The sequence below is a fragment of the Sceloporus occidentalis genome, unplaced genomic scaffold, assembly GCF_023333645.1.
Source record: "Sceloporus occidentalis isolate IW3139 unplaced genomic scaffold, rSceOcc1.0.p SCAF_3, whole genome shotgun sequence".
NCBI lineage: Eukaryota > Metazoa > Chordata > Lepidosauria > Squamata > Phrynosomatidae > Sceloporus > Sceloporus occidentalis.
The window spans coordinates 137,867,849-137,883,438 of NW_028316983.1; the positions used below are offsets into that span (position 1 = coordinate 137,867,849).

The 15,590-nt window shown below is 39.1% G+C and overlaps 1 protein-coding gene across 2 annotated transcripts in view; it reads right to left on the reverse strand.

Annotated features, from left to right (window-relative positions):
- Positions 1 to 284: 284 nt before the first annotated feature.
- Positions 285 to 15,590, reverse strand: part of TMEFF1 (transmembrane protein with EGF like and two follistatin like domains 1) — a 104,385-nt gene continuing 89,079 nt past the window's right edge. Inside the window, exons 7-11 of one of the 2 annotated variants that reach the window (XR_016280543.1) lie at positions 13,544 to 13,609; positions 9,185 to 9,308; positions 6,329 to 6,487; positions 4,062 to 4,213; positions 1,629 to 1,716 (exon numbers count right to left, since the gene is read on the reverse strand). Coding sequence is in view for 1 of the 2 variants with exons in the window: in XM_089516423.1 (XP_089372549.1) it covers positions 1,632 to 1,716; positions 6,329 to 6,487; positions 9,185 to 9,308; positions 13,544 to 13,609 (434 nt within the window). In the remaining variant the exon portion in view is untranslated. Of the gene's footprint in view, positions 1,717 to 4,061; positions 4,214 to 6,328; positions 6,488 to 9,184; positions 9,309 to 13,543; positions 13,610 to 15,590 lie in introns of both variants that reach the window. The other variant, XM_089516423.1, reaches the window with a different exon arrangement.

The following is a 15,590-nucleotide window of genomic DNA, read 5'->3' on the forward strand; positions in this document are numbered from 1 at the left end:
CTGTAGTTAATCCAGTAACAGTTAAGCAACTTACTAATTAAGCTGAATAATGAAGTGGCAGGCTGTTAAGAAACACTGTTGTTTTTGTTTGAACTAAGCACTTTTCTGAGGTGCAGGTGGTAGTGGTGGAATTCAATGTTTTACAAAAGAATGTGAGCAATTTAAATGAAAAACCTTGTCACTCCCCTTGAAAATGCAGAGGCCACTCAATCCAATAATGAATAAACAAACACACTGAGAAATATATTACGTATCATGGGAAAACATTGTATTGACATGTCTTTCCAGTTCAAATATTGAAAGTCTTTTTATTGAACAAATTATTAAATCCTACATGCAGAATTGGAAAGCCTAAAACTACATGTTGAACAGCTGGAACACACCCTGGTTACATTTTAGCTCTGGATCATCCAAACAACTACTAACATCCTATTAATATTCATAACTACAACCAGCAGACTTTATTTGGATGAGTTCTTAGCTCTTGAAAATATTCTAGACAAGAGCACAAATCTTTCATGGTATTTGATTTTTTTTCTCTTTTTTTGCATTTTAATCACAAAGACTATACAATTGTATTTTTTGATGTGAAAACAGGTATCCTCTTTAGAAAACTGTAATAATTATGAAAGCAGTTTAAAGAGTAACCAATACAGGCTTAATCCCAATCATGTGAATTTGATTATTAAACATAAAGTGTTTAAAAAAACAATACACAAATCTCTCAAGACCTGTTTCCCAGGACAAAGGTCCTCTGCTCTACTGGGCAATTTTTAAAAATTATGAAATGTATAATTATTATTATTAATATTATTATTATTACTATTTTACAATTTAAAAATAAAGTGTCAAATATTTATGAAGACAGGTGCTTCAACCCAATCCGTACATATCAGGTTGGATCCAGACAAAGCCTGCAATCCTTTGCACGCTTACCTAGAAGAAATTCCGCATAAAGTCCATGGACTTACTTCTGAGTAGGCATGTAGGACTGTGTTGTAACGCCACTGCACTTAGTTCCCACTGAAATCTGTAGGATTTCAGTTACTTACAATTAACTTTCTCCACTGATTTCAATTAGAAGTAAGTGCAACTAACTAGTCTGGGTTCAACCCATTATAAATATGTTTACAACTACACACAACTACACATCTTCACGATTCATGCGATTGGCAGTGTCTAAAAAAATCAGTTACTAACTTTCCAAAAACATTTAAATATCTACGGTATTTAAACACAGTGTCTTCTAGTTCCTTGTAAGAAAAGTATGCTGTAAACATCTTTAGCCTGAAGTCATGCCTTGTTTGCTAGGAAACATGAAAGGCTCCTTTTTGTTTGTTCTACAACCATTGGTGAAATGTCTCTGTTCTCAAAAATGTTACATTCCATGAGTAAAGCACAAGTCTATTATTATAACCATGTGATACAAGTACAGGAAATAAACTACCGTATTCTCCAAATCATGAAATGAGAAGCGGTCCATAGCTGTCTGCTGCTTTCAGAATGAAACAAAACAGAGATACACTAAAAAAATGTCCAAAAATAAGGCCTCTGAAATAAATATTCCCATTCTTTTAAAAAAAGGTAATAAAATTGTACATCACATGGCCAATGTAGGTATAAAAATCAAGCTAAACCATTCTGGATGACGTGTCTGAAGTAAAGTGGCCTAGGTTTTGCTTCTGCCGTCGGCCTCTGTTGTTTTTGGGGCATTTCCTGTAACCCAAAGTAGACAGAGAGAGAAAAAGAGGGAATTATTAAATATATTTTTAAAAAATAATTTCCCCTTTTAGATAGCACAACTGCCAGTATATTAAAAGCTACACCATCGATAACTTCAAGAACCACACCTGCTATCTATCCCTTCTTAGGTCCACACACCAGAGGTGCTACTAGGAACCAGGCTGTTCATCATGCTCCTAGATTGGAGCAGGAATTAACAGGAGTTCTTATGATTAAAGGGGCACAGTGTAGACTGTTTACATTATTACCTTTATTGGCACAAGATCTACCCCCATCCTTTTGTAACCCTGCAAGTCTGAAGTCACATGGAAAGAAGCTCTAGCTGGACTGCCTTCCCCCACAAGCTTCTGCACGCACTAATAGGAAAGTGCTACAGCCTTTGTATTTCTTGCACATGGCCTCTGACTGCTGATAGTGTAGAAAGGAAACATACTTGCACACTGCTCACATGCAATCCTAATACAAAAATGTGGCAGCTACAGGAGGTTAGGATTAGACACATGCCTCTTTGGCTGTCAGGAATGTTATTCTGCCAGCACATCTCAGAGATGTGCAGACAAAGTGGTCTGCCAATAGAACTGCTCTTCTGGCAGAAGAGCCAAAGGGGATGATATGGAGAAGGGGTGGGAACCAAGCCACAATTCTGGCACAAAATGAGACCAGGGTGAGAATAGCCCCTAAATCACTTCCATCAACTTTAGGCTCTTGACTCTCTTTGCCAAAGAGAACTGGGCTCTTTGTTACATAGGAACAGATTATACTAGATATCTAACCCCTATAGTATGGGGTCAGTTCCTGAAAAAGCCACCCAAGACTACTTGTTTCCTCTAGAATTTGAAGGCTGCTTTGCTTGGTCAGAAATACCGAGCTCAGCAGAGTACAGCACCCAACAGAATTCTGTTGGGGGTTTATGAATGCATAATCACTATACAGTGCACCTGCATCATATGCAGGCATGCTATACATGGCTTTCAGCTTATGCTGAAAGCCGCATGATGAAACAATAATGGTATGTGTGCCCGTGGCGCATGCACCACACCACATGCACGAGCCCCAGTGTTGTTAATGGGGCTCAAGCATACATGGTATTTGCCTTACATGGGGAGGACGGAATCGATCCCCCACGTAAGGTAAGGGTGTACTGCAGTTACAATTCTATGCAGTGACTTCCATCTTGATCAGCTCAATCTCCATTTACCAGGTAACAACCACCATGATTGGTGGAGGTATGTTCCCTTGCTGATCAGGAAGCAGATAACTGACGTTCCCAACCCCTCCCATGAGTGACCTCTGTTGTGACAGTCACAATTCTCCCTCTCACTGGAGTTTGCTTGCATGGGGAACGGATGGGAATGTCAGCCACCTGCTTCCCAATCAAAAGGAGAACAGACTCCCATTAACTGCAGCAGCTGCTGCCTGGTAAAAGGGGATTAAGAGACTTTCACGGTCCCTAAACTAGGGATTATGAAGAGATCATGAATACAAAAAAGTCATGAGTACCTAACTCTAGGTTATGCATTTGTAACTGTGTGACAAAATTCCAGTCCCATTATTTTATTCCATTTTCCTGAATAGCTGATAGATATTTCAGAAAGTGTTTTTAAAAAACTATGCATCTCAGTTCTCTACCCCACTCCATCCCACTACCATTGCTCATAAAATACAGGCTACATCTGCACTGTAGAAACAATTAAGGTTGACACCACTTTAACTGTCATGGCTCAGTGTCACAGTTCTGGGAATTGTAATTTTGTGTCTCCCTGTCAGAGAACTCTGGTGGCACAACAAACTATAATTCCCAGAATTCCACAGCACTGAGCCATAGCAATTAAAGTGGTGCCAACCAGGATTATTTCTGCATTGCAGATGCAGCCACAGTTCATTCACCACACAACAGTAAGGGTTACAATTCCTCACTAAAATCTTGAAATGAAACAAAGACCTGCCTAACAGGTGCATCTTTCAGGCTGCCTGGCAGCATGTTGATTTCAACAATTGAGGGCTATCTGTTGCATTTGCAGGCCATGGTACATGATACAGTGAAATGTGGAAATGCCCCATCTATATTGCAAAATTAGCAACACTAAATATGTGTCAGCCTTCCAGTTATGCTTTCTATTTATCTAGCAAGACCTTTTGCTGTGGGGTATGTCCTTGGAGAAGGGAGTACGAAGCATGAAGTTATTTTTGAGATCAGTTATTGTCTGGTTGGTTGACTAATTTGTTGGGTTTTATTGCTTTTAGTTTGGAAGGGGCAAAAAAAAAAAAAGAACTGTATGAGGAAGCAATAAAAGCTACTTTTTAAAAGAAATAGTTGCCATTACTTGCTCTCATCACCTTCTCATTTTTCAGTGTATTAGCCATTAAGTTTTAGCTAATTTTTGTTTCTGTTTTCTTAAAAATTCAGAGAGTAAGAATTTGGCTTCTAGTTTGATGAAGTTTTCTCGATTTATCCCCAACCATTTTGTTCCTCAAAAATAACAAGATAAAGTAATAAGAAACATTTCTAATTAAATAGAGGGCAATAACAGATATTTTACTTTGCAAGAAGAATGTCTCTACAGCTTTATTTCTCTCACAATTAACAGGTCACAGATAATGTAATTCCTTTTATTGTGTTACTTCCAGACTTTGGAACCGAGATATGCAGATCCAGCTCATAACATCACTTGGTCAATCTACTGCTCAAATTTGCATGGCAGAGGGGAACCATCTTCCTTCTCCTTCAAGCATCTAAACTCCAGTCTGAGTGGACAGTTGATACTGAAGCCTGTATTTATGATGGCCTGGTTTACCTGATTTTTCCTGACTCAAAAAAAAGGACACTGTAAATCCTGGTTCCTATGTGGAGCTGCAGCCATACATTCATGCTATACTTGGGATGGAAGGGAGAGGTTGGAGAATTTCCTCCACCAGGGAGAAATGGAATTAGTCCGGTAATTAGTCACAGAAAATGCTATCCCTGACATGGGCGTGGATGAAGAGACAACCGCTCTGTGGGAGTATTTTTGGCCATGGCACGTATAACAGGAACAAGAAAGGCCGCATGCGTGTCTCATATTCCAACCATGGAGTTCCCTTCTCCCTCTCTGCTGTACTATTTCCACCTCTTTAGCTGAGCCAGAAGTAAGCAGCCAACATTGCATCCTGCTATGAAAGCATCTTCGCTAGATTTTATGAAAAACGGTACACCCCAAAACACAGCAAAGGGAGGGAAAAGAATGTGTTTCATGCAAAGCTTTGAACTTTGAAAAATGTCTTAACCAGTTTACACAGAGCTTGGAGGTGGCATGCACCTGCTTGCCTGCTTCTGTGGCCCCCAATGCCTTTGCTGCTGCTGCTGCGAATTAAAATAAAAATAATATTTTATTAAAATAAATCAGCCCTCCAATCTGCCTTTGAAACAGGGAATGGATGCCTCATTTACAAAACTATTTGCACCTCTAACATTTCCTGGGATCACTAAACCACTTGTAATGAGGGATATGGTTGGAGTATTTTAAGGAATTCTTACTGGATGTACATTCTCTTGTTCAAAATACTTATTGAGTAGAAGTTTCTTACTACATGCAATCCTGATAGTCAGACTGTGCTGAAAGTTTTTTTTTAATGAGCAAATCAACACAGCTATAAATATATTTGCAAACGTCAATATCTTAGCCATTTTATTATCCTGTCCACTACCAGAAAATACGAACTGTAAATTAAAAAGAAAATCTCTATAATTCTTACCAAAACTTAGAAAAAATGTTTTAAAATGCAATTGATCAGAGACTGCAAAAGATTTGGGGATTACTCTTGGTTTTCTGTAATTTCCAGCAAGCATTGAAACAGGGGTTAATTCACACAGTTAATTCATGTATGTTTGCCTAGACAGGGTGTCCATTTGGACACTTAACTCTTACTTTAAAATGTCTTAATATGCTCTCAACATGTCTTGCTTTAAAGTAAATTGCAACATAAATTTCCTATTCCATGTCTTAGCAAAATTCACCAGCAAGACAGCAACAGAAGGTGCCAGAAGGTGAAAAACTCCTCCTGGGCTTTCAAAGAGGGCTAATATGGTTCACCCAACTATGGAGGTTGCCAATTTCTTGACTACATAGACAAAGTAATTAAGGAATTATAACTTATTGTAGCACACACTTTGAAAACAGCCTGCTTAGCCATTTGTGTCTGTGTCTTCAAGTGGCCTATTGATTTATGGTGATCCTATGAACTTCATAGAGTTTTCTTAGGCAAAATGTAATCAGAACTTAATAATATTCAGGATGTCTCTCTGTGCGTGTACACATTTACACAGAATAGAGCTCATTAGAATACCTTCTAGTGAGCAGCTGAGATGACATTTTAGTCAAATATTCAGTTTGTAGTCAGTAAACACTACTAGTTAGCTCAACATTTTGCTAGCAGCTGATTGAAAGTCTTCTAAAACCAAAGTACCACAAACCATGTTATTATGTCATCAAGCCCCAGTCAAAACTGAAGTGATCGTCCATGTATAGAGAAGGTTCCAAGAGAGTTATTAAGAGGGAGTTGGGAGGCCAAATTCTCCCTGTGTCACTTTTTTTTCCTGTCAACTTACCGAGTTATACACATAACAATTGCAACAATAATAGCAATCTGGACAGCTCCAATTATTGCTGCAATGAGGACGTGTGTGAGTTTTTGTCGACTTGGTACCACATAAAGTATGCTAAAGTCCGTCTTTTCACAGTGCTGTCCTGTATATCCAGATTCACACCTGGAAGAAAAGACCAAACCATCCCTTAAATCACAAGGATAATAACAACATATGATGTGATGCATGGGGATGTCCTTGAAAATAACCCAGAATTCTCTGCTAGTACAGAATTAATCTGCTTGAATTCTGTATGATTTAGCTTGGTAGTGCCTTATTACATTCAGTTCTGAAGAGGGTACATTGGCTGCCCACTGGTGAACTTAATCGAGATGTTGGTGCTTACCTTCAAAGCCCTAGATGACTTGGGATCAAAATATCTGAACCCTTCCATCTTCCTGTACATTGAGATCACCAAAGAAGGTGCTTCTCTATGTGCTTACTGTAAAGAGAATATCTTCTATGGGAAGACAGGGAAGGGTCTTCTATGTTGTGGCATCCTGACATGGAAATGCCTTCCCATGTGAGCCATGCCAATACTGTTTCCTTTTCACAACAGGTTAAGAACCATTTATTTATATTTGATTGGTTGATTATAGGTTTTAGCCAATAATAAATAAATAAATAAAGTATTTGTATTCCATCTCTCCCGTTTGAAGATCGAGGCAGTTTAACAGCAAGGAAAATTTCAAATACAAAGTCACAGAAAAAAATAACAAAACAGTCCCCGAAAACCCCCACTTTTCTACCCTCCCTCCCATCAATACAAAATAATAACAATAAAAATAAAAACATTTAACTGGAATAACATCAGTTAACACAGCTCGGCAAGAAGTGACAGCAATATGACAATAATGGGCAATAATGAGACAATAATGAAAGGGGGGGGGGCTGATTAACATGGGAAGTTGATTCTCTTTTAGGCGAGGTTAGTCTGGAAAGGCCCACCAGAAGTTTTACATTTTATGTACAGATTTGTGCAAGGGTGGAGACTTCTGTTTAATTTTTAATTTCTATGTATAGTACCCTGAAATCTTCTTTGAAACAGTGACATAGCATCCAAAATTTTAAAATGAGTTGATTGGCCATACTGAGTTGGGGAAAAGGAATACAAAATTCTGCTGAACCTCATGCCCTAACCCCCGATTTTCTGCAAACTGCATCTTCCATGAAAATGCAATGTGCCTTCCTTTCTTTTTACTCTTTTTTCTTTCATTTTAGTTTAATAAATTCATAAAGAGTCTGCTATGTTCACACAGGAGAAACCTTAGGGTAAGAGGGAGAAATTTATATTTTGGGAATATAAGCATGATTTACTCAGTAATGAGAAAAGAATGCAACACTCGTTTGAAGTGTCTAAATTAATCAGCATCTTTGATAATCAGAAACATTATCACTATCAGATTAGACTTCATGAAAGAAGAAATTACAGTCTGACATCTGCATATAAATAAATATTCAAATAATATTGCCACATGTTTTAAAATGATCTTGCTTTGAACGGTTTTTAATTCTATTGTTACTTTAATTCTATTTTTAATTTTTGTATGGTATACATTTTAAAACTTGGAAAAAGGTTCAATTGAAGGAACAACAAATCAGTCTTTTACAGGAAGTGCGTTACAGGGAAAGGGCAATCAAAGTTAGAGGACTTAAAGAAGAACAAGATGAAAACTATATTAAAACTATATTTTTAATGAGTCCTAAAGTGGAGGAAAGGCAAGACACAATAAAAATACATTTCTATACTTTTTCCAGTAATAAATGCAGAAACAATTTAACAACAACATGCCCTTCTTTCTCATACCTAGGAGTTTGAGTACAAGTATCTTGGTGTCACTCACAGCTGTGCTACAACAAGGGTTCTTGACCATGTATCAGTTGGACCATGAGGAAAGAGAGGTGGCTCTATCCTGGCAACTCTAAAAGGGCAACTGCTGTGGCGGGTGCCACCTGGGCCATATTTATGTCATGAAGGAACGAGATATTAATGGACCTGTATTTTGTAAACTTGGGTACAGATTTCCAAATGGGGCTTTTATTGTTCTCTTGCAGAGAAGGAAACCCAGGGGCCACCTCTCTTTCCTCATGGTCCAACTGATACATGATCAAGAACCCTTGCTGTAGCACACCTGTGAGTGACACCAAGATAGTAAGCCTGATGTTGGGAGGAAGAGAGAAGGCTTTAGGTTATCCAGGCCTCAGGGACCACGAAGCAGCTAGGATAACTGTTTCAGCACTGCTTAATAGCAAAGTAAAAACGCAGTGATCCTGATCAAGAATTTCCCTCTCTCAGTGACCCTGGAAGACCTCCAACCACTGCTTCAAGGTGGCTAAGGGTGGCATGGAAGCATAATCCACAATCCCCCACCTTCCCACCAATCCTAATCAAGCCTCTCCAACCCATCATATGTATCTATTGTATGTCTACACATATGGGTATGTGTGCATTTGTGTGTGTATTGTCCTCCTGGCCTACTACACTACTCCATGGAGACCTTGTGCTGGTCTATGATAGTAATAAAGATTCTATTCTATTCTATTCTATTCTATGGAGGCCTGGGGGCCAAAAGGTTGCCAATCCCTTGTCAGTTGTTTTTTGTGGGTTTTTCGGGCTATGGGGCAATGTTCTAGAAGATTTTCTTCCTGACATTTCGTCAGCATCTGTGGCTGGCAACTTCAGAGAAATGCTGGCAAAGATGCTGGCGAAACGTCAGGAAGAAAATCTTCTAGAACATGGCCACATAGCCCGGAAAACCCACAAAAAACTATGGATGCCGGCCATGAAAGCCTTCGACTTCACCTTGTCAGTTGACTTACCGGCAAGAAGCCTTCTGTGTAGAATATATGAATTCACACTTCCCATGGATACAATACCCACTGAAACTTTCTGAGCAAGGAATGTGGTTTCCAATATAGATGTCTTCTCTTTGATCACTTGCGTCTTTAAAAAAAAAGGAGAGGAAGGGAAAGGAAAGGAAGAAAAAGAAAGATTATTTTTCACTCATATTATTGTATGTTGTTCTGAAAGGGTTCTATCTCTCTAGTGGAACGCAGTGCTTCTCAATAGCATAGAAACAGCTGTATTTAGTGAACTCATGGGGCACATGTTAGGACTATTTCAGCATTTAAAGTTACCTAGTAATTTATATAAGCCTGAAAAACATTACAATAATGGGATCTTAAGAGTTTTTGTCTATTCTAAATGCTCAAAAATTTGGATAGAAAGACTTGGGATAATTCAACACAAGAGCAAGAAATATTCAGTGCAATTAACATGTCAAAATGTAACATAAAATTCAGACAATTTATTATTACCACTTTATTATAACTTTGCTTCGAGGCTAGCACACTATATTATAGTACTGCATGAATTTTTCTAGAGCAATAGGATTCCATTTTCACAGTACAGGATTATTCCACAAATGAGGCAATAACAACAATAATTACAAACACTAAGAAAATTCCAGTGCAAGAAACTACTTATCATGATTAAATAATAATGGCAAATCATTAAAAGAAGATCATACTGCTGCCTTTGTCCATGCTCAAAGGTAACTGCATCTTAGGCAAAAAAAAAAATTCACTTTGGTTTGAATTTGAGATTATCTATCTATCGATCGATCGATCAATAGACAGACAGATAGATAGATAGCATCATCTGCATCATGATTCTGCACCACAAAATGCTTCTCAAGATCCAAAGTTTCAATCTCAAGAAGAAAGAGTGCAAGGAGTTAATATTGGCAAGCAGGATACTGGATCTGAATGCAGGCAGACCTTTCAGCTCAGAAGCCACAAAGGCAAGCAAAGCAAGATGACATGGAAGCAAATGAAGCCAGGATTTGTAATACCAGATAAGTACAATGATTTTATCCTGGCTCCATCGATAAGACTCCCACAGGAAATACGGAGAAAAAGAAGCCAAGATCAAGAGCCAGCATAGGATAATGGTATGGTGACAGAGGGAACCAAGGCATCCAGATGATAAGTGGTATTGGAGTTGTGCCTACACATCTTTCAGGGAGTGCCACAGACTGCTGTGCAACCTGAAGGAATGCTTGCATAAATAGGTCTTGGAGACCTCCTTATATAAGCAAGTTTCTAAAAAAACTGCTTACATAACTGAGGTCACTCAAACATAAGCTATTAGCAGTATTCCAGCCAAACAATATTACTAGCCATTACAGTCTAAACTGGATCTCTTAGCCTTGAAGGAAATGTATTCTAAAATCATGTAGGGGGGGTTCATATATCTATGTGATTTCTCCACATAACTGCTCCTCTTGAATGTGTGAACTGTCCCTTTGGAAATGCCCAAGTGATAAGAGATACATGTATGGTTATCCTTTCTATAGTTCTTAAAATATTTCTTAAACTGACTTTCACCAGGTAGTTATCATCAGGGCAGAGTACAAAACAAGACTTTAAAGCACAACAACATAGAAGACTGTCCCTCACGGACATATAATGTAGAAGAGCCCTTACATTGCTTGTCAATGTGCACAGACCCTCCCTAGATGATCTTAAAAGACAAACAGCCATATACAAAGTTCAGACATTTGGGTCACAAGCTGTAAAATGCCTTAACGGTTGAAACCAGGATTGCAAGCTAGGCCCAAAAGCAATATAGGTTGAGTCTCCCTTATTCAAAATACTTGGGACTAAAAATGTTTTGGATTTTAGATTTTAATTATTTTATTTTATTTATTTTATATTTTATATTTATTTTATATTTTATTTTGGATCTTGGAATATTTGCATATATGTAATGACTTTCATTTGCATTTGATTTTGGTGTCAGGTACCAGTCCTGAAAAACATCAAAATCAAGACCCAGCAAATGCAAATGAAAACCATCCAGGGTGGGGGGGTTCCCAGCAAACAATGGATCATTAATTAAATAGACATTTTGAGGCCTTACCATTTAACAACAGAACAATATACAGATTAACATGTAAATCACTTCCTCTCAACCAACAGTATATATACCCCATGCTCTTCCGTGCCAGCATTCTCTGAAGATGCCAGCCTGGCAAAACATCACGAAAAAAACTCTTGTAGAACATGGCCTCATAACCCGGAAAAAAACCAACAAAAATTATTCTCCTGCATATTTTTCTTCCTGCAATACTAGAGAGCTGGCATATTGGGGAGACAGTTGTAGCTTAGTCTTCTTTATGACATACTTGTTGTCTATAAGCGAGGATCTTTATTTTTTACTTTTGTAGATCACAAGCCTGCAGACTGAAGTGTTAGGAACCCAGGTGTTCTGTATCATCTGACTGGTGCTGAGTTCCTCTTTGATCTTGCATTACTCAATTATCAAAGGAATCAAAACTCATGACTGTGGAAAAAGTCCTAGGATGCATATTCAAGATTACTTAACACAGATTAGCTGCTTTTTCACATTTTAACTGTCTATGCGGTACAATTGGAATAAGGAAGTACAGTCCAACCTTCATGTCTGCGGACTTGCCATCTGTGGATTTCAGCATCCATGGACGGCAAGCCTGCTTGGGGGGGGGGGGTGGCAGAGGAGGAGGAGGAGGGAGCAGGAAGAAGGAAGAGGCGGAGGAAGAGGTGGCAGCAGAGGAAAAAAAGGAGGAGGAAGGAAGAGGAAGAAGGGCAGAGGAATAAGTAGTGGGGGAAAGAAGAGGAGGAAGAAGAATGGTGATGACAAGGGTAAGAGGAGAAGGAGGAAGAGGAGTAAGGATGAGGAGAAAATTGGAAGAGTGGCGGTGGCAGCAGCAGCAGTGGGGATGGAGGAGGAGGAGGAGGAGGAAGACTGGCATTAGCGGCAGGGAAGGTAAGAAGAGGAGGAGGAAGAGAGGCAGCCACCTGCCGCGGCGAGATGGCTTTCAGGGGCAGCAGAGCGGCAAAGTCCCATTATCCCAATGGTGGCTGTCCCACCATTGAATACAATAGGACTTGAACATCCGTGGATTTTGGTATCCATGGGGGGTCCAGAATGGATCCCTCATGGATACCGAAGGCCCACTGTATAGGTTCAATCTCCCTTATTTGAAATACTTGGGACGAGAAGTGCTTCACATTTTGAAATACTGGCCTATACATAATGAGGCATCTTGAAGATACTGTAGGACCCAAGTCTAAACAAGAAATCCATTTATGTTTTGTGTACACCTTTGTACACATGGATTGAAGGTAATTTTATAAACAATATTTTAATAATTCTGTGCATAAAATAAAGTGTACGTACACTGAACCATCAGAAAGCAAAGCTGTCACTATCTTTCAACCACCCATGTGGATGATTTTGGAGTATTCCATCTTTCAGAATTCTGGATAAGGGATATTCAATCTGTATCAAAAGACTACAGTCTAACTATTTCCATCTTTAGCCAAGGAGTAGTGGTAAGTTAATTCAGATTCAATTAATTTGAAAATGTGTATTCACAGAAAATGGTGCTCCATTCTCTCTCCCAAAGAGAACTTCAGAACCCCAAAGTTCTTTCCTTTTTTTCTTTTCATTGCAGCAGAACTTTTTTCAATAAACAATAAAAGGAAATAATAAAATGACAGAAGGATGAAACTGCTTTTCTGTAGAAACACCTTCTTTTCCTAGTTTCTTCCTGTTTTAAAAATCACTTTAAATCTAAAGTGCAGGACACAGGAAATCTATTTTGTAGGAATAAGTCATTCTTCAGAAAAATACACGAAAGCTTCCTTTCCCTTCTTTAATAACAAAAATGTGTTTAGCAATAATGTAAGAAACACATAAGAGCTCAGGCACAAAAGAGCAACAGCATAAAACCATTCTTGGACTTGAAGGAAAAAAAAAGAATACAACATCAGTTCATTTGAGACTATTTATATGCAAAATTTCCTTGAATAAATAAAAATGGCTTTATTATACAAATGTCTCATAGCACACATTGCAGAACTGCCAGGGCCATTGGAGATGACTGTAAAATGGCATATGTTCATGCAAAATTGCATCATTTTGGAATAAGTTGGAGGCAGCCATTCACTTTAACACGTTTAACTCAATTATTAAAGAATTTCAAAATGCTTTCCAATAAATACTTTTTGGAACAAAAGGAAATGAACAAAAATGTGCATGCCTTCGATTAGGACCTGGTAAAACTGTCAACTTTTAGGAGAAGAAAAAAATCCATAATGAATACATTCAAGCATCTAGTGTTAGAAGTATACCTTTCACATCTGGCCGATACTGCATTCCATCATCCTTCTTCCCCAATAAGCTAGTGTCATCTGAGTCTGTTTGTGGGGAAATATTTTTTAAAAAGAAGAAGATCCAAAGTCAGTTATTGATTTTGGTAACATATTAGTACCCAAGGAGACAACTGAACAGCAGGAGGCTGATACACACAGAATAGCCTGAATCCTATTTTAAGCCATAACTAGAATAGATGTACCGAATCAGTTGAATTCACCTAACTGTTGACCTACAAGTTATCAATGATTTTCTGATATGGCTACAAAAAATTTATTGTTCGGGGCCCTTTCACACTACACAATTAAATCACTATATTCCATTTTAACTGTCATGGCAGCATCCTGTGGAATTCTGGGATAGGTATTTTCTTTAACCAAACTACCAACCACAAGATTTCACAGCTTTAATGGAATATAGTGACATAATTGTATGGTGTGAAAGGACTGCCTTTAATCTCTTCAAGTAGTTTAATGTTTGAGCTCCAGGAGAGGCAGAAAGGGTAAAGTTGTCCAACCCTTCCCCTCCCTCCAAGATTTGGTACCTTCCCATTTTCCACATGTACAGTGAACCAAATGGAAGTAGCAAAAGATCATCAAAACAGACCACTTTTTATGTTTAGTCATGCTATTTTATTTCAGCAGCACCATCTGCAAAATGAGTCAATCCTCACATTAGGAAGTGTCATGACAAAAGAATAGGGAAACCTCACTCCTTTCTTCTATACCGGTATTTTAAATGCTGGTACTGCGGTACTGCAGCCACTCGCTCACAGCCACAAGGTTATGAGTTCGATTCCAGTTGGGGGCTCCAGGGTCGACTCAGCCTGGCATCCTTCCAAGGTCACTAAAATGAATACCCAGCTTGCTGGGGGCAATTACCTTACATGTTGTAAACCTCTTAGAGACTGCTTAGTTCAGTATGAAGCGGTATAGAAATGTAGCTGCTATTGCTATTCTTGTAATCACCACTGATAGTGTCTTAATATATGCTGATGACACCCAGATCTATCTCTCCATGTCACCAACTGATACAGTGACTAAGGATGGCACCTCCCCTCTGGATCCCTGCCTGGGGTCAGTAATGGGCTGGATGAGGGAAAACAAACTCAAGCTGAATCCGGAGAAAACAGAGGTACTTGTGATACCCCAAGTCCAGAGGTACCCCAAGTCCAGACAGGGAAATTTGCCATCCTATCCTTGATGGGGTTATCCTTCCCCTAAAGGATAAAGCTCGCAGTTTGGGAGTACTCCTGGATTCACCTCTACAATTGTCATCTCAAGTAGATGCGATGGCCTGGAGTGCTTGGTACCAGCTTTGGCTGATAACGCCAACTGCACCCCTGTCTGGACAGAAAGGACCTTTAAACTATAGTACATGCACTGATAACCTCTCGCTTGGATTTCTGTAATGCGCTCTACATAGGGCTACCTTTGTACCAGGTTCGGAAGCTACAGTTAGTTCAGAATGCAGCAGCCAGATTGATCACAGGTACTCCGAGATCGGACCACATAACACCTATATTAAAATCTCTCCACTGGCTGCCTATTAGCTTCCAGGCGCAATACAAAGTGTTGGCCGTTACCTATAAAGCCCTACATGGCTTGGGCCCGAGTTACTTGAGGGAGCGCCTCTCCCTACATAATCCACTCTGCACCCTCGGAACAATGGGGAAATTTTTACTTGACTGCCCCAAGGTAAAACTAGCAGTAACTCACCGGAGGGCCTATACGGCGACTGCCCCTACCCTCTGGAACGCACTCCCAGAAAAGACCCGACTCTGTTCTACATTAGAAGCCTTTAAGAAGGCATTAAAAACCCACCTCTTTCAAGTAGCATATCCTCCTGATTCTGTTTAGATTAAGGAGTTCCCCCCCCCACACACACAATTGATGGTTTTAAGGATCTGTATATGGTTCAGGTTTTTAGGAATTTGTATGAAATTGTGATTGTAATTACTGAGCCATTTTATTGTTTGTACTGTGACATGTGTCACATGCTTACATGTTGTGAACCACTCTGATC